The sequence below is a fragment of the Mastomys coucha genome, unplaced genomic scaffold (genome assembly GCF_008632895.1).
Source record: "Mastomys coucha isolate ucsf_1 unplaced genomic scaffold, UCSF_Mcou_1 pScaffold20, whole genome shotgun sequence".
Taxonomy (NCBI): domain Eukaryota; kingdom Metazoa; phylum Chordata; class Mammalia; order Rodentia; family Muridae; genus Mastomys; species Mastomys coucha.
This window is the reverse complement of record NW_022196903.1, coordinates 106,207,630-106,231,274: the sequence shown is the minus strand read 5'-3', so window position 1 is coordinate 106,231,274 and position 23,645 is coordinate 106,207,630. Positions and strand designations below refer to the sequence as shown.

Below are 23,645 nucleotides of genomic sequence, written 5' to 3'. Positions count from 1 at the left end.
GTCAGGAACTTGGTAAATGGTGGTAAGACAATCATAGTTGTACATCTTGGTTCTGTGATCACCTTGGTTTGAAGTTTAAATGGTCTCTTTTGTTAAAGATGGAAATTTATGTTCAATCAATAATGTATTTTGCCAATTGCAAAATTGCCTATCTAGGGTATAAAACCTTTAAAATTTCATAATCCCAGTTCGTTCTCCAGTGAGTAGTTCCAAAAAGTCACTATGATGCCAATGTGGATTCTGTTCTCAAAGGAAGTACTGTCTGTGTCTAAATAGGAACATCACACTGAAAATCTAAGCTGAAAGAAGACAGACTCTCCTAAATAACTTTCTATAAAGTTCAAAAGGGATTGCTTTTGGAAGGCACTGTTAAGGAACTGATAAGTAATATTTCCCATAGGACTATCTAGAGAGGTGAGTGATTTTTAACTCTCCTGTGGTACCTTGGTAAAACATTTCTTGTCCTGAGTAAACAGTACTGCTTACATTTTCATTTAAAGATACATTAGCTGCCCCCACACCAAGACTGACAGGCACTTTAGAGGTGGGGAGGGCTTTGGAAAATAACACTTCCATATGCTAAAAGAGAAAGTCCTTTAATTAGGCTTGTTGGTCCCACACCTCAACTACTGGTGCTTCTACTCCTTTGTAGTATCTTATTACTAATAGTCACACAAAGCATCTTTGCCCTATTTAGGTTATATGCATTTATTTTAAGGCAGATGATAAACTGTAGGTCTTGAGGGATGCTTCTGTTTCTGAGATGATACAAAGAATTTTCACCATAGAACAGTAGGCTGCACAAGCAATAGAATATGGCCTAAAGTGTTCTAAAACTTAGAAGCCAAACAATGTAGGCTTCTTAAGAAATACCATTACAATCTCCTTGCTAAAAATAAAGCATTCTGGAGTAGTTAAGCAGTGTAACCTATAATACTTAGTTACTTTTCTGCTATTTTTCTCCCAAAGCAAGTTCTTTATGCTGACATTTCCAGTGTTAAGAACTACAAATCACAGTCTCTCTGGAAAATACTGTTGTCTTCATCTCTTTACCAAGGAGGGTCTCTTCCATCTTGATCTGAAGGATGAACAAAGGCTTGAGGAGTGCGTTTTAGAAGATAAACTGCAGCATGAAGGCCCCCGATGTTCACCCAGACTGTATGGACCTTTCGCCACACATGTCCCATTCCAGATAAGGCCTGGCACACACAAAAAGCATAAGTCATTAGGCTACCAGTCTGCTTCTAAAACAACCTGAAATCTTTCCACTTAAATGCTATAGGTGGTGGGGTGGAAAGTTGACTCAGAAGTTAAGAGCACTTGTTTTTGGAGAGGATCTGGATTCAGTTTCTAGGACATTGTGGCTTACAACTATAACTCCAGTTCTAGGGGGTCCAACAAGCTCTTCTGCTGAGGGCACCAAACATATGTATTGTGTACAAACAGGGAGGTGAGTGATTTTTAACTCTCATGTGTAGTACCTTGGTAAAACATTTCTTGTCCTGAGTAAGCAGTACAGCTCTACCTGTTCCTGGTCTACAGACTCGGCTCATTTCCCGAAGGCAAGCTGGATATAGATTCCAATTTCTCTTCTTGGAGCCCATCCTATAAAAGAAGGTCAAGTATAAACTACTGCAAAAGGTAAATATGTAGTTTCTTACATGAGAGGCAAACAAAGTCTAAGGTATGAAAAAGTCATCTTTTAGAGGCCAGAGCTTTAGTATTCTCTGGCAGTAAAAGAAACTGTTAGTCAAGTGTTTAGTTTTCTATCAGGATACTTTTTTTTTTATTATTATTTTTTAACAACTGTAACTTATTGAAAACAAACCACTGAGTAGAAATCTGTCCCAAGAAGCAAGTGCTCCTCAGGCTACAATGCGGAATAAGATCATGTAATAGCATAATGGATGAAATGAATTATGGTATGTTTTTCTGACTGAGAAGACAGTGTAATTAACAGGCAAACTCATGCTGTTTATTTAAAAAAGAAAAATCCAATTTCTACCTTTTTCCAAATGGCATATCTGTTACAATAATATCCACTGAAGCAGTTCGCAGTGGGAGGTTGCAGATATCCCACTGAACAGCATCAATGGGCAAACCCCAGGATGTTTTTCTGTGGAGACAAAGGTAAGATATTTTAATATATTCTCCCAGGCTAATGAAATGGCTCAGCAAATAAAGGTACTGGCCATTAAGTCATGACCTAACCTTGATACTCAGGGACCATGTGGTACAAGGAGAGACCTAAATCCTTCAGCTGGACCTCTAACCTCTACCCTCATGTCTACACACAAATAAATAAATGCAATAAAAAAATATTCTGTAGTCTGAATTTCTAAAGGTTGTTTTTCTAAAAAGAAATGGAGAGACCCAATTCCCACATGTCATCCTCTGACTTCCACACCATGACTCAGCTCCAGCACTCTCAGGCCCACACACATATACAGATATAAACAAGCCTTGTCCAACAGCCTTCAGAAGCAAAGCAATTTGAGGATTTAAAGAGGCCAGGCTACTAGTATAGATAACTGGTAATTTAGAAGTTATGGTAATGGCTTTCATGCTTCTTTCAACTCAATATTGTTCTAAATAATTAATTTGGTTTTTCAAGGCAGGGTTTCTCTGTGTAGTTCTGGCTGTCCTGGAACTCACTCTGTAGGCCAGGCTGACCTTGAACTCAGATCCATCTGCTTCTGCCTCTGGAATAAAGGCATACACCTTATCTAAATATCAAAACCTATACTATACTGTACCGTTTTGGGAAACGACACAAAATAATGAACAAAAAAGGAGAAATAAAATTGCAATGAAGTATAGAAATGGTAGTTAAATTAATTACAAATGTGACTTCTCACAGTGTCACTGGCTATAACAATGTCACAAAGCACTGGGGGTGAATGATAATTCCAAGTTAGTATGGAGAGAGACTTGAAAAGACAAAATGCAGTCTTTGAAGTTAAACTTACCCATCTTTAATCTGGCTCTTAGTCAATAGAGATGAGATGTTATTTGCTGCTCTGTTTACTGCCAGGGGGTTGTTGTCCCCAGCAATATGGTAACAGTGAGCCCACTCAGTAGCCCCCTACGAGACAGAAGTGTTGGTTAAACATGGTAAACATTGGTTAAATATGGTAAAAGTGAGCCCACTCAGTAGCCCCCTATGAGACAGGAGTGTTGGTTAAACATGCCACAAGAGAAAGGGGAAAGTCACTATGACCAACTCTCAGTAGCACAGCAATTTGTGCCATTCATTTCCTTGCCAGAAATGACCTCCCTCTTCTGCCTGCTGAACTTTCACCCACTAGAAATGTAGCTCCAATGCCACCCGCTATGACATCAATGTCAGCCCTAGATGCACTTTGTACACCTCTGTTGCTGACTTAGCCCATCTGAAACTATGTCTATCACCTCTGCCTTTGGTATTTTATTCTATCCCTACCCAGCAATGGCTGGCACATATAAGGGACTGCATTCTCTTAATTAACATGATTTTAAAAAATTTTACCAAACTAACCAGACCCATGCTGTCTTGGATTGTGAGTTTAGCTTTTAAAAGATAACCACTGTATTTCTGAAAAGATTTTGTAGTTAAGTAAAAAATGTCAGCAGCATATAAATGTGAAGTGACATACTATGGTACCGTTTCTGCCACAAAGACATGCATGCATGAATACAGCACTTCATAACTGTATTTTTGCCCAGACATTATGGTGTATTGTTCTACAATGACAGCAAACAAAAGGAATATTCAAGTATGTCAGAACCTGGGTGTGCAGGGATATAGAGAGAACCAACAGAGTCAAAGTCTCTCAGGAAATTTGTGCTTGCCAACATTTTTTTTATTATTATTTTAATGTTTAATCCAGTATGGATTTCCTACCTTGGGCTACATTTACAGTACTTCTAAATCTCAGTATATTCTAGGACAGGTATTAGATACTTTAGTGGAAACATCTGTATACAGACCCTTCACAGTTTCCGTCATGTCTCAGCTGAAGTTTCTACATTGGTACTCTCATGCCTACTTTTACATGGAAATGGCTTAGTCTGGTTTTCCCCCTCTTTTTATTCTGATGTCTACTTTGATTGCATGTTTCTTGATCCATGGTCACTTTACCTGCCATTTTGTAGATAAGTCATAGTTAAATGATAGAGAACTACAATTTTGTTTCCAGAATTCTTGACTATAATAACTCAGCTCCCTGTTCAGATCTCAAGAAGTAGTCACTCACTAGCCATCGATAGTTGAACATTCAAACTATTTGCATTTTCCTCTTGGATTTTAACTCCTGATCAAAGTCAGACCACAGATTTTCTAATTACATTCTAGATTATTTTTCCCTTTGTGGGTTGCTTTGGGCTTGCTCATTTGTCCAATTTTTGCCCACTCAACACAATCTGTGGAAATTTCTTTTCCCTGGATTTTGGTATAATCAGGAACATTTCACTGTGTTAAACACAAAAACTTGAAGTGACTTTACAGTGAGCTCCTGCATGGTCCCTTACACAGGTGTTGTGGTTCAACCTTGAAGGTTCTCTATCAGCTCCCTTTTCCACTGTGTATTGTGGCTCATGCTTAACACCAGCACTTGGGAGAGGCTCAGGTAAGAGGACTAACATGAATTCAAGGTAAGCCTGTGCTATATACCAAGACCCTGCCTAAAAAGGGTTTAAAAAAAAAGAAAAAGAAAACATCTTCCCATTTCATATTTTGCCTTCTGTAATGTTTTGTTTTTGTTTTGGTGACTAGCTTTCTCTGTGTAGCTCTGGCTGTTCTGGAACTCATAGAGAGATCTGCCTGCCTCTGCCTCTCAAGTACTTGGATAAAGGTATATGCCACCACCACCACCTTCTGTAGATTTTTATGAGTGTTGTAGCAATTCTGAAAATTGATAGTCACTGGGTATATAGCCTTGTCAGATTTCCTAAAATACGTTTAAAAAAAAAAGGTAAAATGGCCAGGTAGTTTGTGCCCTAGAGGAGATGAGTGATTCTCTGTAAGTTTGAGGACAGTCAGGGCTACATAATGAGACCCTGTCTCAAAACAAACAAACATAAAGAATACTTATAGGTATTCTCATGGGCTTGTTTCTGTTTTTGTTGTGCAGGACATCTGTTTTACATGCCAGGCAGGTACGCTAACACTGAGCTGCAATACTGTTGTTTCTCCTTTTCACTTGTTCACTCCAGTAACCTCTACTTATGTGGAGGTTTATGATCCCTCCAGTTATCCTCTGCTGTTCAATCTGGTGCCTCATCCATTTGTTACAGGAAAAAAAAGAGGGGGGAGGCTTATCAGTTTGTCATTCTCAGCTCCTCTGTGATCCAGAAAACAGATTTCACTATCTAATCATATGGTACTTGGCTGTTTGAAATAAATGGTTACAGTGCTTTGACAGAAGTTTTAACCTATGAGAATTTTTTTCAAACTGTTGTTTTTTTCTCATTGGATCCAATTTGCCCACTAGGTCTAGAACATTTTGAATAGATCACTTGCTTATGTAAAAATAAAAAGGTATTATTACCTCTATTGGTATTGCCCCTGTTCCACACATTGGATCCACTATTACATCAGTAAGTTTAGGTTCACAAAGCCTGGAGGGAGAAAACAATTCAGCACATGTGAAAACCAACCAAAAACTGAGGCTTCCACAATTGAAATTCCTAAAGGTTAAGATCAAGAGCCTAGTGGCATAGGATCAGCACACCATCATGAAGGACCAGCAGTTTATGGTTTGAAAGTCAGCCTGGCTGGCACTCAGTAGCAGCACTCAGCTATGTGGACAATGCTTCTAGGGGTCGGGGGAGAGAAAGAGAGAAAGATACTGATTTGTTGTCCAAGCACTGGGGAAGCTGAGGCAGGAACATTTTTAGTGGGCATTTGCTGACAAGCAGACATTTAGTATCCGTTCATTTTGGATTTAACTATGGAGATAGAGTCCTTGACATAAAATAACTGCTCTAACTTTATACACTTGTTATCTTACTAAATGCTTTAAGCAACCCTGTTACCATTTGACAGACAAAATAACCCAAAGAAACATTTTTCCTTGGACACAAAATAAGGAGAGTCAAGACTACAGGTGAATAGCTTTAAATGTTACTTACCAGTCCTCAGGTCACTAAGTTTCATCTAATCAAATCTTTTCTATTTTGTTTGAGACCTTGCACCATGCATGTTAATGATCTTCCTCATAAGACAGACTCTTGGGCAAGCCTGTAATGCCAGTCATTGTTAATGGGCCAGAATGGGCACTTGATCAAATTATGTCACTCAAATCCTCTTAGGAATGTGGAATAAAGAGCAAGTAACTCTGGGTTGTTTGAGCCAGTCATGTGCAACTGTAGGACAGGCAGCCACGTGCATAGGCGAGCTAAGCAGGAACACATAAGCTTTTAGGAGACAGGAAAGCATTCCTTTGCATTTTCTACCATCTAGTTTCTACACTTCTTGAGTTTTAGCCTTTAAGTACATGAATATTTTGCCGACATGTATATCTGCATCACACGAAGACGTCATCTGAACCGTTGAGGCAAGTTATTACCCACTGTGAGGCACCATGTCAGTGCTGGAATTGGCCCAGGTCCTCTGAAGGACAGCCATCTGCCCAGCCCCATTGCTCCTACCTTTCTTGAGATGCTTTCAAGGGTTTTGTGGATTTGGTGTAATCTTTGTTCATCTCTCCAATTACCCCAGTAATTATCACTTCATGTGTATGTGTATGTACATGTGTTTGCCACATGCATGTGAAGACCAGAAATCAGAAATCAACATTGGGCATCTTCACCCCTGTACCTCTCATTTTAGTTTTTTGAGAGAGGGTCTCTATAGAGCTCTGGCTGTCCTGGAACTCACTATGTAGGCAAAGCTGGCCTTGAATTCACAGAAATCTGAGATTAAAGGTATATGCCACCACACTCAGCGGGGCACCTTTCTCAATTGCTCTTTACCTCACAACTCGGAGCTCACAAGTTAGAGTGGCTGGCCAGAAACCCCAGGTATCCTCCTGTCTCAGCCTCCTCAGTGCTAGGATTACTGACAATAGTGATGCTGGGAGGTTGGGTTCAGGCTTGTGTGGAAATTGCACCAGGCTATCTCCTAAGCTCAACCATTATTTTTAATTCTATTTAGTTTTTTTAATGCCAGCACTCAAATAACTCTTTGTATGCTGGTTTCTATAATCATGGTTGGAGGCAGATAATATATGTTCAGTGAATGAAGCTTAGGAATGTTTCTCTTAAGTTTTCTGTTACTAACTTAATGTGTCCCAGTTGTGAGGAACTATGAAACCATACATGACCATGACAAAAGAGGAAGCAAAAATTGAAAAGGAAGAAAATATAATTATATAACTCACTAGAACATGCCAGGAACTGTACAGAGTAAGATAATCTATGTTTCTGCATTTAGTCCTTATGAACATAACTTTTAATAAATATTTTTATATTTTATTTATATATATGTGTTATTATCTGTGTGTGCATACACAAGTCGGAAGAGGATACTGGAAGAGGGTATGGAATTAAAGACGGTTGTAAGCTGCCAGACATGGGAGCCTAGAATTGAGCTCTGGTCATCTGGAAAAACAGCTTGAACTATTAACTGCTGAGCCATCTCTATAGCCCAAGTCAGTCACCACTTTTTTTTTAAGTATGTATATGTATGGGTGGAATTTTTAAAGTATGTATATGTGCTGGTGACTACAGAAGCCATGTGTTGAGTCCCCTGGAGCTGGAGCTGTTGCAGGCCGTCGTTGTTTACGAGCCTGAATGTTAGGAAGCACACTCAGGACCCCTGCCAGAGCAGCAGGCATTCTCCACCTCTGAGCCATCTCTCCAGCACGAGTAAGCCTTTTCTTTTTCTCCTTTTTGTTCATGTGGAACACGTCACAAATCTGTCTGTCATCTTTATGCAGGGGCCATACTAAATCTTCCCTGTATTGCTTTAGTTTTAGTGTATGTGCTGCCAAATTGAGCACATGAATAATCTTTGGCTTCCCATGCCAAGCCCATTTTGCGGTATTGAAATCTCAAGTGAAGGGGAGGAGGGGAAGACTTTTTTAAGAAAGAAAACACCAAGAATGGAAGATGTTGACAACAGTGGCAGGCTGCCTGCCTTGCACTTCTCAAAGTCCCAATAAAATCCCCAGGTTGCTGCCAGTGTAACATTTAAAAGTGTGAGTAAGTGGGGTGTGGTGCTATGTACCATGATCCCAGCACTCAGGCTACCAAGCTGCATGCCAGCACCGTCACTCAACATACAAGTTCTGTACTCACACATCTCATCTATTTCACTGCATAAAAATAAAGCACAGGAAAACTGACTCTGTTGCCTAAAGAAGTACATCCTTTCTCAACAGAAACAGGTCCTCACTGACACACACACAACCACCACTCTCACATTTATAATCAAGAATACTAATAAACCACCCACGTGGTATTTTCTGCATCAAAAGCTGACAACAGTGAATATTGAAGAGAAAACAGGTACTTTGTAATTCTAACCAAGAAATTTTTTTTAGTTTTAGAAAATGAGTGTTTGAATTCAGAGGAAAGTGTTCATTACAATATGGACAGCAAAATCCCCTTCTGTTACCTGAGCATCCCATAGGCAAGAGTTGACCTAAGAGTTGTAGGTCCAAAATGTGTAATATTTCTGCGATGGAGACTCTCTTCTGTCAGTGCAATAGCAACAATGACTTCATTATCATGGATGTTCAGGAGAACCTACATCAAATTAGAAACAACGAGAAAGTCAGAAAGTCACGGTCTTCAAACTGTACCTACTATCAAGACCCTTTTAAAAAAAAAAAAGCAGGGCCTTATCTGGCTGTGGTTCTACCTCCCAAGTACTCTAATCCCAGCACTTAGAGGGCAGAGGGAGGTGGGTCTTTATGGCCAGCCCAGACTACACAGTAAGTTTCAGGACAGCCAGGACTAGATAGAAAGACTAAGTAAAAGCCAAGTAAACGCCAGCCATGGCTTGTGCACACACCCATCACACAGAGAACTTTCTTTTTAGAAAATTTTTTAATTTTTATTTTAGGTACACAAATGTTTTGCCTGAATATATATACATATACATATATACATATATACATACATACACACATACACACACACACACACACACACACACACACACACACACACACACACACACATATATATATATCTGTGCACCACATGCATACTTGGTACCCATGGAAGAGGTGTGTGGTCCCTTGGAAATGGAGATACAGATGATTTCAAGCTACCTACCATATGGGTGCTGGGAATTAAACTTGTATCCTCTGAAAGAGCAGACAATTCTTTTAACTGCTAAGCCATCTTGCCAGTCCATAAAAACTTTCTGACTGAGTTATACTTTGCAAGTTTACTAAAACTTGCAAAGTTTTTTTGCAAGTTTTATTTTGATGGTATAGATTTAAAATATGTACGTGTGTGTGTGTTTTCCCTATCATTTTTTTTTTCTCAATACAGGGTTTCTCTGTATAACTCTGGCTGTCTTGGAACTCTCTCTGTAGACCAGGCTGGCCTCAGTTTGCAAGTACATAAAATTCACTTATTTATGTATTTATTTGTGTTGTGTATGGATTAGATGTGGGGATCAGAGGATAACTTCCACCACACATCCTAGGAATTGAACTCAGGTCAGCAGCCTTAGTGGTAAATCTAACTGCCATGATCCCAGAGGCATGTAAATCTTAAGTACATATACAGTTCAGTGAGCTCTGACCTATATTCAGTACCCTTTAGAAAGTTCCCTTGTCTCTCTCCTGGGGTGATCATTAATCTAACCACTACTATTATAAGTTAGTTATATCATTTTTAGGAGTTAACAAAAATGACATACTATGTATACTATTTTCATTTAATTTTAGAACTTTTTTTACACATTCTCTTTATATGTGTGTGTATATATATATGTATGTTTATGTATATACATACACACACATATGCTGACTATTAAGAAGTTATCTCCCAGTTTTTATTATATGAACATATTTTGATGGTATAGATTTAAAATATGTATGTGTGTGTGTTTTCCCTATCATTTTTTTTTTCTCAATACAGGGTTTCTCTGTATAACTCTGGCTGTCTTAGAACTCTCTCTGTAGACCAGGCTGGCCTCAAACTCAGAGATTCATCTGCCTCTGCCTCTCAAATGCTGGGATTAAAAGTGTGCATGCCTGGGGTTTTGTGTGTGTGTGTGTGTGTGTATTTTATTGTTGTTTTGTTTTAAGACAGTGTTTCACTGTGCCCTCTGGCTGGCATGGAACTCACTATGTAGACCAGGCTGGCCTTAAAATTAGAGATCTGATAGTCTCTGTCTTCTGAGAGTGGGATCCAAGGCATGTACCATCACACTTGGCCTCCATATATTTTTTAAATTACTACTTTTTTTGGAAAACACTCAAACACTTTTACAGTGGCCTCTCAAACATACCCTTTATCCAAAGCTGACACCATGTCATATTTGCTTTTACCTTGTTTTCCTAGTAGTTTTAAACAACATCTGATTATGACTACCTTTGTCCTAGTTTTCCTAACTCACAAATATTCTAAGAAGATAAAATGTTCCCCAGCCTTCCCCCTAGAATGTCCTCATCGTGGCCTTGCCAAAGGTAGAGGTCAAGAACTGACACATTCCAACATGCAAGGCCCTACCCTACACGTCTTATTCACATGGCCTCATTTCCTATGAAGCCCTCTGAGCCTGGGACACAGAGACATCAGTTCATATAGGATTTGTCTTCTATGCTACCTTGCAGACTTCTGGACATGGCCTTCGTTAGCCCCTTTGTTTTCACAGCTGTGTAAGAAAATATGGAATGGAGAATTGTTCTCATCTGACATTAAAGAAAAAAAAAAGTTACAAAGAGTGACATGCCCCAGATTTGAGTATCCCAAATGGAACAAAAATTACTTCTTGGTAAAAATGTCAACTGCCAAGAACCTACATAAACCACCCGAAATTTAAAGAACTCCAATTACCATTATCAATATAAGTCACCCAGTAGTCACAAGGACAATCAAGCTAACAGGAGGCATTTGGTTTTAAGAACCTAGCTGACTTTAAAAAGAGCAAAGCTGGCTCTGGGTGAACATTAGCCATAAAACCCTGGCACAAGTTTCTGAAAACTGTATTCTATTATTGTTTAGTAGCAGAACTCTCCAACTAAGATAGAAGTAAATTTATTTTAGGTAAAGTTACAATCTAGAAGTCCATATAATGTAGAAAAATACTAGATTAGAAATAAGACTGGGGATATAGCTTAGAAATACATTGCTTGTCCATTACGTGTAAGGCTGTGGGTATGAGTCCAGGACCAAAATTTGAAGAAAAAAAAAGGATTTACCTTTCTTCTGCTGGAAATGGTGACACCAAGATCAGAAACACACACAGAGACAGAGCATACCTGAGGGTTTTGCAAGACAGGGTCTTTACATAGCCCTGGCTGTTCTCGAACTCACTATGTAAGCCAGATTGCCTTGAAAACATCAGAGATCCTCTGCCTGTGAGTGCTAGGATTAAAGGTATGTACCACCAGTTCTGACAGCATCTATCCATTGAGCACTTACCATATACCAAGATACTATACCAAACACTTGAAACCATCTCATTTGCCTTCCATAGGCCTTAAAGATATACACTATTATTGGCTCCATTTGAAACAGAGGCTCAAAGAGACAATCTTGTCCAAGTCTAGAGAGTTACAGAGTAAAAATTTCAATCAATACCTATCCATCTATCTCCACAGGTCAGTGCTTTACTGCCACTGTTTAATGGCCCTTGTGCTAGGTTTGTCTGGAATTTTACAAATGTATGAGAACCCTTTTTTTCTTTTGTGGGAGACTGTGCATAAGTCAGAAGTTTACAGTGCCTTCCTACCATTCTACCTTATTTTTGAAACAGTCTCTCACTGAACCTGGGTCTTGCTGTTTCGGCTGGTCTGCTCCAGGGCACTCCCTGTCTCTATCAGTGCTAGGGTTAACATGCATACATCTGCTCTGGCTTTTATGTGGATACTAGGAATCCGAACTCAAGTACTCACGCTTGCTCAGCAAACACTTTACCCATTGAGCCATCTCTCCAGCCACATTACAGGTCTTTTTCATCATCAATAAAAGCTAATACCCACCTCTACATCAAAGTTGGTCATATCAGCCTTCCACTTAAAGTATTCTTGAATAGCACCCCCAAAATCTCTCGCAGCCTCATTGGAGGTAAAGCAATGTTTCTCTCCTGCTCTGTTGCAGGTGACTCGAAACTTGTGTACTTGTGGTTCAGTTTCTTCTCTTAAGCTTTGACCAGTTTCGTCTTTGCAAGATGCCAAGACATCACCTACTAAGGTTGATATCTCTTCTTTGATGGCTGGATTTTCATAATAGTCCAAGATATGTGAATCTGAAGTGCTGCTGGCATGCTTTTTCTTACCATCTTTCTCATCTGCTTTGTCTCCTTGTCCACAGTCAGCCTTCTCTTTACCTGCACTCTGATTCACCTTTCTGCGCTTTGCTTTCTTCTTCTTGAAGGTGGTGTTAATTTGCCAGACTTTTAAAGGGTCTGACCATGGGAGTTTTCCAGCCAGTTCTTCAAAGTCTCTTAGAACTTCTTCCTGCAAATGATGGAGAATGAAACCTTTTGTTTCTCACCATTTTAACTGAAAAACAAGTGCCTACTTTCCTTGTAGACAACTCTTGTCTTTATGATGGGGACGGTGGGAGAGTACAGATTAAAGGATAAACAAAATAATACCTGCAACAAAGGAAATTCCAGTTTCAACGTGAGGATATATAAACATTACGCTACTAAAGGGTAGGTCACATGCACAGCATTGGGGAACTACCTGTGAGGGGAAGCAGGTGAACAAAAGGTAGCAGACAGAAAGAAGACAACACATCTAAATGACTTCTTTTCAGACCTTCTGAATTTGGGCAAAAACTATAAGAAGTTTAAAAATGTCATCTGTCCAGATTTTAAATAGTATAAATAATTTTTTGTTTTGTTTTGTTTGAGACGGGATCTCTTCTTTATAGCTCCAACTGTGCTGGAACTCATCTATAGACCAGGCTTGCAAAGAACTCACCGAGATCCACCTGCCTCTGCCTCTTGAATGTCTGGATTAAAGGCATGTCCCACCACACCTGGCTCACATGACTATCTTTTTAAAAAGTAAATTTGGTGGTGTTCGCCTGTACAGTTCTTCTCTTCCACTTGGACTTTATTTACAGTACTAAGTACCATCTATGCTTACTACTAGGCTTATGCACTTGCTTACTAAAGGCCACTCCTTTAAGTCCACAGTGAAAACACCTTAACTACCTTGACCTTTGCTATAGACCACACATCTACAACAGCAGAAGCATAAAAAGGGTGGTTAATATATAGCTACCAGGCTGGGTTTTTTGGCACAGGTTTATAATCCCAGTTTCTAAGGAACCTAAGGCAAGGTGCAGTTGAGGCCTTCCTGAATTATAGAGTGGGTTCAGGGCCAATCGATAACATATTCACACCTATCTCAAAATAAAAAGTAAGAGAGCCAGGGACACAGCTCAGTAGGACAGTACTTGGGGCCCTAAACTCAACTACTCCAAGTACTAAATTCTAGTACTCCAAGAATAAACAACAAGAACAGTTACTGGATGGTGTGGTTAACTATTTAAATGTGAAGTATGAAGGACTGCTATCTACAGAACAAGCACTAGCCAAACAGAGTTATACAATCTATATAAACATCTACAGTACAGATGGTTAAATGACTTAAAGATCGAGAAGCCAGGTGTGGTGGTGCACAGCTTTAATTCCAAACAGAGACAAATGGATCTCTGTGAGCTGGAGGTCAGCTTGATCTACAAAGTGAGTTCCAGGCCAGGTGTGGAAGCAGTGAGACTGTTTCAAAACAAAACAAAAACTTTAGGAAATTAAAAACTCAGTTTCCCAGTCACTTCAGCCTCACTTTATTCTCTAACCCAGCATTAGCATGCTAGATAAATTCACTTTTTATGATGGGGAGCAGGGGGTAGCCACCGGTAAGTCCCAGATGCCAGAAAAGCAAGAGGCTTCCAGGACCCAACAGGGATGAGGTTATCTGCAATGCCCAACAAAGGGGAGGGAGAACCTGTAGAGACCATATCCAGAGGTTAGGCAAGGCCCCCGGTTAGTGGATAGGGCCACCCACTCATCTCAAGTGTGGACCAGAGACGGAAGGAAAGGTCATCTACTAGAAACTGCCCCACCTGGGGATCCATCCCATATACAGTCACCAAGTTCAGACACTACTGAGGATGCCAAGAAGTGCTTGCTGACAAGAGCCTGCTATAGCTGTCTTCTGAGAGGCTCTGCCAGAGTCTGACAAGTACAGAGGTGGATACTCACAGCCAACCACTGGACTGAGCACAGAGTCCCCAATGGAGGAGTTAAGAGAAGACTAAAGGAGCTGAAGGGGTTTGCAACCTCATAGGAAGGACAACAATATCAACCAACCCGACCCCCCAGAGCTCCTAGGGACTAAACCACCAACCAAAGAATACACGTGGAGGGATCCATGGCTCCAGCCACATATGTAGCAGAGTATGGCATCATCTGGCATCAGTAGGAGGAGAGGTCCTTGGTCCTGTGAAGGCTCAATGCCCCAGTGTAGGGGAATGCCAGGGTGGTGAGGTGGGAGTGGGTGGGAGGGAGGGGGAGTAACTTCACAGAAGCAGGGGGAGAGGGGATGGGATAGGGGGGTTCCAGAGAGGAGACCGGAAAGGGGATAACATTTGAAATGTAAATACATAAAATATCCAATATAAAAATCACTTTTTAAAAATATCTTTTGTCTATAGTTCATTTACAAAAGTGTGCTTTCCTCCATGACTAACTCCAAAGTCTCTGATGCCAAGTGGCCAGGGTGGAAGTAAAGATTATAACAATTCACTCAGTGGAATGAAAATTATACTTCAATAAAACAATAAAAAAAAAAGGACAAAGCAAGGAAGATAAGGCCTGATTATGCCCAGTCAGTCCAGGGAGAGCTCTTCCACATGGTCTCACCCTCAGGAGCCCAAGTTCCAAAGTTCAAAACTTTACCAACACAGAACTCACAAAATAAACAAAAGAATGCACAGGAAGGAAACACCTGCACAAAAGAATACTCACCAGAAAACTGGCCATAGAACACTGTTAAAAAAATATGATTTAGAGCCGGGCGGTGGTGGTGCACACCTTTAATCCCAGCCCTTGGGAGGCAGAGGCAGGCAGATTTCTGAGTTCAAGGCCAGCCTGGTCTGCTCCAGGCCAGGGCTATACAGAGAAACCCTGTCTCGGAAAAAAAACAAAACAAAACAAAAATATGATTTAGAGGCAAAACAAACAAAAGACGATGACATCAAAAATATGAGAAGATGTCTGGTAAATAAGACCTCAGAATAGACTTAGAAGCAGAAATGAAATGCAGTGAGTCACCAGAAGATGGAGTTTACAGAGTTTAAAGAAAATGTAAAATAAACAAGTAAGTACAGGGAGTTAGGCAGATGCTGCAGTTGGTAACACTACTGTTGCACAAGTATGAGGACCTGAGTTCAATTACTCAGTACTCATTTTAAAAAGCAGGAATGGAGGGTGGTGGTGGTGCACACTTTTTATCCCAGCACTTGGGAGGCAGAGGTGGGTGGATTTCTGAGTTTGAGGCCAGCCTGGTCTACAGAGTGAGTTCCAGGACAGCCAGGCTATACAGAGAAACCCTGTCTTGAAAAAAAAAAAAAAAAAAAGGCAAGAATGGTGCTTTGTGCCTCAGAGCCCAGTGTTGGGTCAGGGGAGACAGGAAAAAGGTCCCTGAAGTTTTCTCACCAACCAACCTAGGTGACTGTGAGTCCTAGTGTCACTGAGAAACCCTATCTTAAAACAATAAGGTGGAAGGGGCTAGAAAGTGATGCCGGGATTAAGGCTACTTATTGCTCCTGCAGGGGACCCCATTTTGGACCCCATCACCCACATAGTGGTTTACAATATCCGTAACTTCAGTTCTAGGAGATAGAGCTCTCTTAGTACACCAGGTACATGCACATATATACACACAGACAAAATACCCATACATTTAAAAAACAATCTAAAAATGAGAATAAAATGGGGTGTAAGTGCTCGAATATACAAGAATACCAGTGAAAACCACAGGGAGGCAAACCAGTATCTACAGATGCCTGTTGAAACACAGGGAAGGGTGTGGGAAAGCAAACGGCACGGCCGCAATGAGCAAAAAAGGTTAACTGGAAAGATAATGATAAATAAGGAAAATAGTTAACATGCACCTATTTACCTAAGAGATTTCAAATTTACAATAATTCAAGGTATTTTCCAGAAAACAACTGGACTGACATGTCCTGATAAGAAATTATCAACAATAAAAGACACTTGAACTTCAAAGACTTCCAAGAAAGCTGGAGATTTACTTGTTTTTTGGTCATCACACAGAAAAAAATCAGAAAGCAACAGTTAGCAAGATGAACTCAAATGAACAGAGTACTGTGCTCTTTCAGGCCGGGGACACTAGTTCTTTCCACTCCATCTACTAACAGCATACAAAAAGACAAACATCTCTCAACTCATGCCATTAAAAAAAAAATAACAAGAAATAGCCAGACATAATGGCTCATGCTCACAATCTCAGGAGGATCTCTTCAAACTTAAGCCCAGCCTGGGCTACAGAGTAACATAAGCAAAGTGCAAAGGACAAGAAGGACACCTTTTCCATTTGGCTTTAAGACTAAAATAAAAAGAAAGTGTAGGTCATGACTATAAAACAGAAGTAAAGTTACACATCAGCACATAATACGAAAGAGAATTTAAGAATACTTTAGTCTTTATCTCTTATAGTTACAGGTCCAAGGGTAGAAGCTGATAAAGAATATTTAAAGGGCCAAAACTAAAAAAGTCAGTATCAGAAGGCAGAGAGAAAATGAAGAAAAAATTGACAATTTCATCTACAATGATAGCAGAGATATAAAAAAATATGAAAATAGATTATGTAGGTAATACTAAGTTATATTTATAAAGCTAATAGCTATAGATATGTATATATGTAACATATGTATGTATATGTTACAAACACATATATAAAAGTTATAAACCATTAAAAAGCATAGCACAAGAGCCGGATGTGTTAGTTCACACCTTTAATCTCAGCATGCAGGAGACAGAGGCAGGTGAATTTCAGTGAATTCACCTTCTACGAAAGCGGATCTGTATAGGGTCTGCATAGTGAGATCCTGTCTCAAACAAAAAACTCTTAAAGCTCCAGAAGAGAAAACATCATGTATGAAAAATCGTTATATAAAGAGAAATATAGCCGGGCGGTAGTGGCGCACGCCTTTAATCCCAGCACTTGGGAGGCAGAGGCAGGCGGATTTCTGAGTTCGAGGCCAGCCTGGTCTACAGAGTGAGTTCCAAGACAGCCGGGGCTATACAGAGAAACCCTGTCTCGAAAAAAACAAAAACAAAAAAAAGAGAAGTATAAAAGAAAAAGAATGCATGATAGAAATATGACAAAACTAAGACCAAACAAACAGGAAACCATCCTGAAAACCCTTCCCTAAAACACAGCAAAAAACCAACAAATAAAATCACAAGACCAACCAAACTTTACCCTTTATTTTATATGCTAATTTAATAAGAAACAATTAAATTTTACTTGTATTATACATGTGCATACTTTAAAAAAAATAAGTAGAAATGAGATTTCACTGGGGGAGTGTGTGCAATTTACACTTATAACCTGAAGGGCTTAACAATTTTTCATAGTCAAGACGCAGAAATTTCCTCTGCATAGACTTGAAAATTGATCTTAGACCCTAGTCTTTCCTTTGAAATTTAGTATCAAAAATGTTGTGTGGGTGTGTGGTACACACACACTGCTGTGTACACATTTGTGTAAATGCATGTACAAGTGTGGTAGCAAGAGGTCAGAGTTAGCATCTTACTCTGCTTGCATCTCACTTTTTTTTTTTGACACAGAGTTTCTCTGTGTAGTGCTGCCTGTCCTAGAACTCACTCTGTAGTCAAGGCTGGCCCCTAACTCAGAGATCTTTCCTGCTTTTGCCTCCCTGTGCTGGGATCAAAGGTATGAACCACCATTGTCTGGCTGGACTCACTTTTTGAGCCAGGAATTCTGTCTGGTTGATGGTAGTGGCATCTGCCTTTAATCCCAGCACTGAAAGGCAGGCATAGATTTGATTTTGAGGATATCCCAGGCCACAAGACAGCCAAGGCTACACTGAAATTCATGTCTCAAACAAACAACAACAAAACAAAGAGATGAGACCTTTCATTCAATCTGAACCTCATTCAGCTAGGTTGGCTCTGCTATTCCCTTGGTGATGAAGTTACATCTTACATGCCTCCCTTAGTTTTTATGCAGATGCTAGGGACCGAACTCAGGTCCTGGTGCTTGTGGATCGGATACCTTACTAACAGTGATCTCCTTCCTCTGCCCTTCAAGAACCTGTTTTACAGTGATTTCTAAGAAACTCTAAAAGGTTAACTCATGTAGACTTGAATACATCAAATTCACCTCTTATTAGAGATCAGAACTGCCTCAACTATATGAATTTTTTTGTTTGTTTGTTTTTTTCGAGACAGGGTTTCTCTGTGTAGCTCTGGCTGTCCTGGAACTCACTCTGTAGACCAGGCTGGCCACGAACTCAGAAATCCGCCTGCCTCTGCCTCCCCCTCCCAAGTGCTGGGATTAAAGGCGTGTGCCACCACGTCCTGGCAACTATATGAATTTTAAGATGAACTGGGGGGTGGGGGTGGGTTACACACACCTTTAATCCCAGCACTCAGGAGGTAGAGACAGACAGAGCTCTGTGAGTTCAATGACAGCCTGGTTTACAGAGCAAGTTCCAGGACAGCTACATGAAGAAATCCAGTATCAAAAAAAAAAAAAAAAAAAAAAAAAAAAAACAAAAACAACAATAAAAAAATTAAAATGATAAAAATCCAAGAGTTTAATAATGTAATTTAAATGCAAGAGAATTTAAGATAGGATGCCCAGTAACATTTATTCATGTATAAAACTGACCTTCAAAATTCCCAAATACTAAGCAGTGTAGCTTTTCAAAAGACTTCCTCTAAAATTGTTTTAGGTATCATTCAGTTGGTAGTAACTATCAGAAATCTCGAGAATTAAGCCTGGGGATGTAGTTCGATCAGAGGGTTCACTTAGGATGCAAAGGTCAAGGGTTCAAACCACCATGACATTACTAAGGAAAAAAAAATGAGTCTGAAGAATTATAATACTGATGTTTCTACAGGCAATACAATTTTTAGCTATTTTCAATGGATATTCTTTTAGAGCCGTTTTGACTTTTTAGTATGCCATGGGTTCTATTAGCGTTTTAGTTACTGTTAATTGTTTTTACTAGGCTCTAATGACGAAAGTGCGCTATCATTAAGCCCCTGATCCCAGATCAGTTTGACTGATTTGGGGATACTTTGGCTTTCTAAAATAATCTGGAAAATTAATAAAGCACAGAGAATTAGACAGCATACCACAGTTCTTTTAAAAAGATTAGCTCTAAATTAGACATTAATTTAACATTGACAGGAAAAGTTTTAAGCACTTGATTCTGGAAACTTGGCCAGAAAGAATTATGGGGAAAAACCTAAAGTGTTACTGAGGACTGTTTGCAACCTTCAGATTAAATAGCAGCTGAATATTTAGGACTCGGATGATAAATACAGGCTGGAGAAAAAGCTGTTGCCCTAACAACTGACGGGGTATTAAGTGTTGCTTTGGCTTCATGTCAAAACACGAAGCTAAAACAGGACAAAAGCAGACCGGGAAGGGAACGCTATTTGTGTCCTCTGTCTTTTGTTCAAAGGCTGGAAGCAAGTCTAGTTTCAAACCATGTGTACTATCTGTTGAGCTAATCTAAGGCTTTTTCCCTATACCTCTGGGTTTTTCTGTAATAGTGACCTTTAAAAGCAGTTTCTGGGATGGGCTCTAAAGAGATTCCTGGATTTTAGTGAAAAGGTTTACTGTAGTCACATGCTTGGCTCTTGTTTTATTCTCAACACTGTAAACAAATAAACCAATAGCAAGGCTAAGTGACAGGGTGACAAGCAGGTAGTATACTGCAGAGAACAAGCTCTCTGGGAAAGACCATGCTTGGAAGAGCTCACCTTTGTAGCTTTGAACTGGTAATCTTTAAACTCCTGAACAACCACAAACAAGTTATCAACTGATCTCAGACAATGAACCTAGGGAAGAAAAACAAATGTTAGAAACAAACTTCTGAAAATACTTGTAAATAACACAAGCTATCTATAGTTAAACATTTAAAAGAATATAAGCACAAAATTGGTTCATTTTTATCTCTTTGAGATTGGGTCCTGCTATGTTGCTCTGGGTTGCCTCAAACTCACAATTCCTCTGACTCAGTGTCTCCAGTACTGACATTACAGGAGTAAGCTACCATGTTTAACTAAGTAAAATAGGTTTAAAGCAGCACCTCATGTCTGTATTTTATATTTAACATTTTTCCATCCCACGTGCTCCATTTCTTTGGTTACCGGCCACTTCCTTCTTTTCCCAGGAGAAGGGCCACTGAGGTAAAAGTATAACAGTTTGGTTTAGAGAGGGGAAAATACAAAGACAAAATTCTCCCATCCCGAGTGTTCCCTTTCTTTGGTAACCCACTCTTCTCCAGAGAAAGGGCCACTGAGATCAAAGTATATAGTCCAAAATGTCATGTAGGCAGTAACACTGGTCTGGGAAGGGAAAGAGGGAAACATAAGTGGGACTTTATCATTCTTCTCTCATTCCTTTTGGTTGTATACTGCAAGGGCAAAGACCATGGGTCTGAAAGCTGGATATACCAGTACATGCCTACAATCCCAGCTCTCTGGAGGTACAGCACGCTCGGCTGTAAAGTGAAATTTAGGCTAACTTGGCTACATCAGACTCTGTCTCAAACTCCTACCTCTCCCCTCCAAAAAAGAAACCACCTACGGTTTAAGCTCTAGTTCTGTGATAGCTGAATTACTACAGACAAACTACTTTTCTTCTTAAACCTAATGATTGATGACAATAGGGTCCAACCCTTACAAAACTGTTGAGGGCATCAAGAAAACACTTGCTTATTAACAAATACCATAAGTATTTTGTGGGTGTTTACTATATATTATATGCTACCAGCCTGGGATACACTAGCAAGACAAAAACAATCCATACCCTGTGTTACTTGTGTGGTAATGAGAAATTTGGTAGCTTTTGTTTCAATGGCATGACAGTTTGGTAACCTCTGCTTCTCACATGGAATCATGTACTTTTGATCAAGAATGTCTTTGAAAGGGCTGGAGAAATGGCTCACTGGTTAAGAGCACTGGCTGCTCTTCCAGAGGACCCAGGTTTAGTTCCCAGCACCTACACTGTAGCTCACAACTGTCCATAACTACAGTTCCAGGGGATCTGACTCTCTCACATAGACATGCATGTAAACACCAATGCACATAAAATAATAAAAATCGTTTAAAAAAACAATGTCTTTGACATGGATGAAAAGGAAAACCTCAGCTTTTGTATGTTCCCAAACTCGTTAAAGTAAATTTACATGTCATATATATTGGTATATGTTTCATTTCAGTGAATAAATCATCAGGAAATGCTATGATCACTTCTAAACCATAGTAAACTAATGCTAAAATGTACTAAACTGAATATACATTACAAAGACATTATAAACACTAACACAGTAAACTAGTCAATTTCACAAATTAGTACACAACAGAAAATGCAGACACTTTAAGCAGAACAAAGTAAAGGATTCTCAAGGGCATCTATAAACCAGAAAAGTAATCATAAAATAACAACATTAAAAGACTAATTTAAATACTATTTTGTTCAAACCTGAGCCAGACTTTCCACTGCAATATCAAAATATATCTTGCCCCGGTCTTTGCTGACCCTGCAAGATGACTTCAGTTTCTCTCTCACTTCATCTGCAGCTGTTTGTTCAAAGCCAGTAGGTACAGTGGCTCCAATAGTGACTTGGAGATGCTCAGACTCACTTCTGACGCCACTTTCTAACAGGGGCACAGACTTCTTGTTCTCATCAAGGTTCAAATCCAGGTGCTCTCTGCTAGTTTCTTGAATGTCAGACATGATGGAGATGTTTCTAAAAGGCCTACCAGTCTGTAATGGCAATACAGAATAGAAAAAGGGAAAAAAAGCAGTCTCTTTTTATATTTCAATGTACGTACCAGAGTTGTCATATAAATAAGGGCATGGATTACAGGCAGTGAAGCGTGATTAAACAATGAATATACAAGCTCATCAGGAGAAAAAACAAGTTAAGAGTATTTCCCTTGCATGCAGTAACTTGGCTTAGAGTCATCTGTGTTCGAAGGACCATTTTACATTTGCTAACATGACAAGAGAAGCTCCTATACTGTCCTTTCAGCTTAGAAGTTTAGAATGTGAGGCTGTAGTGGTTCAGAGTTATAAATTCTTGCTTCCCACATTCACAGGTCCAAATGACCGTAAAGCAAGTTAACCCTGCCTAGTTTCTAACTGGAAACTAAATATATCTCTTTCCCAAAGTTGAAAGATTTTAATGAGAATAACACAATTCTGGACTAATGATCAAAACTTTTAATGTGGGGGTGAGGTATCTATTTTCCGTACAGTCAAGTGGGCAGTGAATTTATTAAAGATTAACTCAACTTCCAATATCTAAACAATTACAAAGATCTGAAGGCCTACTACACGGTGATGTTGAGATCCAATGATATGCATCCAGATCAGATCTTGGAAACAGACTTCCTGTATGAGTGTTTATGTAGGTTGAAGGGGCTGGAGATGGGGTTCACACCTCCCACTAGATTTTCAAAAGCGTTGTGACTTCCGCCAACATCTTCCCTGTCCCGATGCTGTACCAAGGACAGGCCGCAGAGGTTAACGCGGTTACACTGCGTCACTGTTCACCACGGAGAACAGAACTCCTACAGACAGGTTGGAGAGCTGAAGGATGTTCGGACTGGAGGGAAATGTGTCTCTCACTCCCACCCTCTGTGAAGCCCAGCGAGACGCCAGACGCTCCGTGCTAGCACCAACCTACACAAAGCCGCCACTGTCCTCCCCTCCGTCCCACCCACCCGGCCACTCCCACCCGCGGCCAGTTAGTTACCGGCTGCAAGCACAGACCCTTCCGGTCGCCGCACCTGCGGGCTCGGCGCGCTCAGAGCACGCCGGCGGAAGCCGAGTTGTCACCCCGGAAACGGAAGCCAGGCCTTGGAGGTCACGATGCTCCCGCGCGGGGTGGGCAAGTGTGCGCGTGGAGCTGTGCGCGGTTGGTTGCACTCTAACCCGGAACAGGAAGAACTGCGGGCCGGTCACCTGGCCGGAGGTAACCTCTGTGGAGGGCGCTCTCCTAGCTACGTCACGACATCACTTGTTCAGTTATTCTACTTGCTTTGCCTTAAGTATCGAGCGTTTGGATGAGACTGGGACTTGATTCCAGTATTAAAGCTAGAGAAACCGAGGCTAAAGAGATTCTTGCCCCCCCACCCCATTCCCGTCTTGCACAGCACTTTTTACTTGGAATTTATTTTTGAGATGGGAGTCCCACTATGTAGCCCTGACTGGCCTGCTCGTTTT

General features: G+C 40.2%; 1 protein-coding gene and 1 non-coding gene across 4 annotated transcripts; both read right to left on the bottom strand.

Moving 5' to 3' along the window:
* Positions 1–687: 687 nt before the first annotated feature.
* On the bottom strand, positions 688–23,276 carry Thumpd3 (THUMP domain containing 3). 3 transcript variants are annotated; one of them, XM_031382848.1, is made up of 10 exons: positions 23,210–23,276; positions 21,897–22,181; positions 20,171–20,248; positions 12,150–12,626; positions 8,600–8,730; positions 5,529–5,598; positions 2,970–3,085; positions 2,006–2,116; positions 1,482–1,605; positions 688–1,199 (listed from the first exon to the last, which is right to left on the bottom strand). In XM_031382848.1, exons 2-10 carry the CDS (start codon positions 22,149–22,151, stop codon positions 1,050–1,052), a joined length of 1,512 nt encoding a protein of 503 aa, XP_031238708.1. In that variant the 5' UTR covers positions 22,152–22,181; positions 23,210–23,276; the 3' UTR covers positions 688–1,049. The 3 variants fall into 3 exon arrangements, with proteins under 3 accessions (XP_031238708.1, XP_031238707.1, XP_031238709.1); XM_031382847.1 differs by having other exon boundaries at positions 23,176–23,272; XM_031382849.1 differs by having other exon boundaries at positions 23,193–23,233.
* Positions 7,875–7,982, bottom strand: LOC116100104. Its single transcript, XR_004122466.1, has one exon. It is a non-coding gene; the product is annotated as a U6 spliceosomal RNA (small nuclear RNA).
* Positions 23,277–23,645: the final 369 nt, after the last annotated feature.